General features: G+C 37.6%; 1 protein-coding gene across 1 annotated transcript; it reads right to left on the reverse strand.

Moving 5' to 3' along the window:
• Nucleotides 1–3,015, reverse strand: LOC149923312 (uncharacterized). Its single transcript, XM_090162399.1, has 4 exons — nucleotides 2,845–3,015; nucleotides 2,158–2,775; nucleotides 792–903; nucleotides 1–154 (listed from the first exon to the last, which is right to left on the reverse strand). Exons 1-4 carry the CDS (start codon nucleotides 2,861–2,863, stop codon nucleotides 1–3), a joined length of 903 nt encoding a protein of 300 aa, XP_090018525.1. The 5' UTR covers nucleotides 2,864–3,015.
• Nucleotides 3,016–3,406: the final 391 nt, after the last annotated feature.

Raw genomic sequence — 3,406 nt, forward strand, 5'->3', positions numbered from 1 at the left:
CTAAGGTGAATTTTGTTCCGCCCTAATTATAGCCCGGAAGGCTTCTTTTTCGCGGCTACGAAGGATGGGGGTATTGGTTTTCTTTCGTTTCGGACGCATATCCCGTTCTATGCTCTTGAGAGATTGATTAATTTGAGTACCAATCCCGATCCAACTGTACAGGAAGTAATGACTACCCAAACTTACTCCAAACTTATAAACCAATTTAAAAATTTATTGGGGTCTGTGGAACCGACCAAAGATGGCGTGAATACGTATTGGTAAAATAAACTTCACAGTACAGTTTATGGGGCTGGATTGAATCAGGCTAAACACTGTAAGATATCGAACTCTTTCTTAACGAACTTCAATCGTAGCTTAAAAACAGACCTATTTTTAAAGAAAATCAAGGCTCGCCTCAACCGTCTGCCATGCAAGGGAGCGCCATGTGCAAGAGGTGACCGTCAATGTCGCTAAAGCCCTAACAGAGTTGAATCTATATCACAGGTAAGTAACGGCTGTCCGATAGTGAAGGCGACCATCATTAAGAGGCATGATAAATTTATAGAACTCATAAACAATTCGCGCAGAAATAATTCAGCAAAATGAACCGCGTATTCATGATGCCGATGGTCGTCTCTATAAGGCTGACATTGTGTGTGTAGACGAAGACCATGTTGTAATATGCGATGTTGCCGTCCCTTGGGAGACACCGACGTCGCTAGTTGCTGCTTATGAGGCGAATAGGTGTATTAAAGTTGGTTCTTTCGTGGTTTCTGCACGGCGTAAAGAACGATGTCATCTGCGATTACCTGAAATTGGGTAAGCTTTGGCAGGAACTGGCCACCTCGGTGGCTCTTGAGCAGACCTTAGGAGTATACCGCTCATTTCTGAATAAATTTGCATAAAAGATTAAAATCAAGGCTAAAAATTAATTAAAAATTAAAAATCTATATACACGTTTTAGACAAAGTACACACACGTGGATTACTTGTACACACCTCCATGTTAATAAGAAGAACCATAACTCTGTGGTGCTGTGGTACTTGGTGGTTAGGGTGTTAATAAAATAATTATAGTTTGTTTCTTTTAACTTAACTTAATTTAATTCTAACAAAATGACACTCTAGTTACACATTAATATTATGTACGTTACCTAGTCGCATCGCCATAAGCGAGCATTTTGTAATAAGGCATGGTTGAAACTCTGTAAGAGCACCCCACTCTAAACAAAAGGTGGAAATAAATATTTTAACTGGCAGATCCTGTGGTGGCAGAAGAGGCGGAGCAGCACGAATAGTGAGTGCAGACTCCGAATATAGATAGAAAGCGTGCGAAGCACAGACGACAGCGAAAACGTAGAAGACCCGCGACAAAACCGTGCGAACGGAGATGAGAAGACAAGGACCTGTGGTCCTTAAATAGACTGGGACAACGCGGACCCGAATTGTCACCTGGAGCAGGGTAAATAAGTATTGTGGTTCGACGGTGACAATTGAAGATAGGGCGGTGGTTACAATAGGTGGTCGATCGGTTATAAAATAACAAGGTAAAGATAGGGACAGGTAAGTTAGTCAATATTGAAGCCAATATTCGATCGGTAAGAAGATAATTTTATAGTTTAAAAAATCCATTATGTTACTCTCAAACTAATGAAATAATAGTGTTTTATTATAATAACAAACGTTATTCATTTGGTGTTTAGCTTTCTCAATCTGAGGACCAATCGATCTTTCGAACAACAAACCGGGTACTTCTTTGTCACTACCGATGGCCGCTAAATTACGAATACCTCTACTGAAATCGAGAGGTAATTAAAATTAATTATTTATTCAATTTTTTTCTATACTGGATACTTTATCTCTCGTTCACCAGCTCCTTTCCCCCCATTGCTTTCATCCCTTCTAATCACCAGTTGCTTTCCCCCATCCCCATTCTCCAGAATTTGTTTTCCTCGTGCAGATATCTGGAGATTAGATTTTTACCCGTTTGCTTATCGCTTCAGAACTCCTTAATTTCTAATCTCTAGGCAATAATAACAAGTTATTTTCAATTTAATTAATTTTTTTATTTTATTTTAGAACTTTGTTTACATGTTAGTAGGTACTATCAGATATTCCATTAGATGGTTATCTTGTGCATTACACAATGAAAACAAATTAAAGTAGCTAAGTTTACAGGTTAATTGATTATCTACGAGTAAATTAGTAAAATCTTGTAGTACTTCCGAGGGTGATTTAAAACAGCCAAAATAAGATTTTACTTGATGGTACGAATTAAATTGATCTGGGTACAAAAATAAACCCTCGAAAGGTTTTCCATATAATAATTCGTGAATTTTTTTAAGGTTTTTAACAATAGCTAAGTACATGCATTCGATAACATTTTTATGTTCGTTTAAAAGATTTATTTGAAACCGAATAAAATCAATTTTTTTTTGGAACTCACCGATTTCGCGAGCTCCCAGATCCAGAACATGACCGTAGGCAGAGTTCAATTTGATGTTGTTGCTCGTGGCGACGACGGATACGTTGTTGTCGTGATAGTCGATGATGTTGTGGGTTAGAGACGATGCTCCGGTTTGCGTAGCGGCGAAAAGATCTCCCCAAAGAGAGAGTAGATTGGTGAAAGCTTCGGAGGTCAGGAACAGAATATTTTCGTTCAATTTTTTGAAGAAGAGAACTTGTAATTTTGATCCGTCGAAACCAAAAGAAATGTAGACTGATCCTCCTAACGTGATTTTTATGTTGATACGTCTTTCTTTGCCCCTGCGTTTGGATACGGTATGCGTCTCGGCTATAGAAAATGAAAATGTTAAGCCTTTGTCTATTGAAATAGTAATAGTATTAATAAAATAATGCTTACCAATAGATCGTTTTTCCATGTTTACGGTAGATGACGAGAGCAAAGCCGATGCACTTCTTTTCAGTTCAGCGTCTCAGAGAGAAATGACGCATGGGAGATTAATCAGTTCCTATCTTGTTGAGATTAATTCATCACGTGATCTAAACTTCAAATAACCCTCAAATTCTATCGGCTCTCTCTCTCTCTCTGAGATAACAGTTCTAGACACTCGAAATTAAACCGTCCCGTGCTCGAAACTGCCTCTAATTATTCCCATTGACGTCACATATTAATCCACTTGGAAGAAGAAAAAAAAAACCCATTGTAGTTTCCTCTCGAGAGCTTGTGATGCAATCATATCCTAGAAAACAATACAATTAATATAAATTAACATAAAATTAGTATACTTTTAATACCATTTTGTGAACTACAGTGAAAAAAGTTACAATTTTACGGTAGAAACGTTTTCAAAATACCACAAAATGAACTCAAATAAGAAAATTGTAATTAAAATAATCACTACGGCTATAATTTTAGAAGGTGGTTTCAGGACGGTGATTATGGCAGATGTTTGTACTTCAGT

Source organism: Leiobunum rupestre, chromosome 11, assembly GCF_980474605.1.
Source record: "Leiobunum rupestre chromosome 11, qqLeiRupe1.1.hap1, whole genome shotgun sequence".
In the NCBI taxonomy this organism is placed as follows: domain Eukaryota; kingdom Metazoa; phylum Arthropoda; class Arachnida; order Opiliones; family Sclerosomatidae; genus Leiobunum; species Leiobunum rupestre.

Coding starts and splice junctions, on each gene's coding strand:
- LOC149923312 (XM_090162399.1), bottom strand. Junction 904..2,157: donor CGTAGATAATCAATTAACCT/GTAAACTTAGCT, acceptor ATTAATTTTTAG/CCTTGATTTTAATCTTTTAT. Junction 155..791: donor CAAAGCTTACCCAATTTCAG/GTAATCGCAGAT, acceptor CTTCCTGTACAG/TTGGATCGGGATTGGTACTC.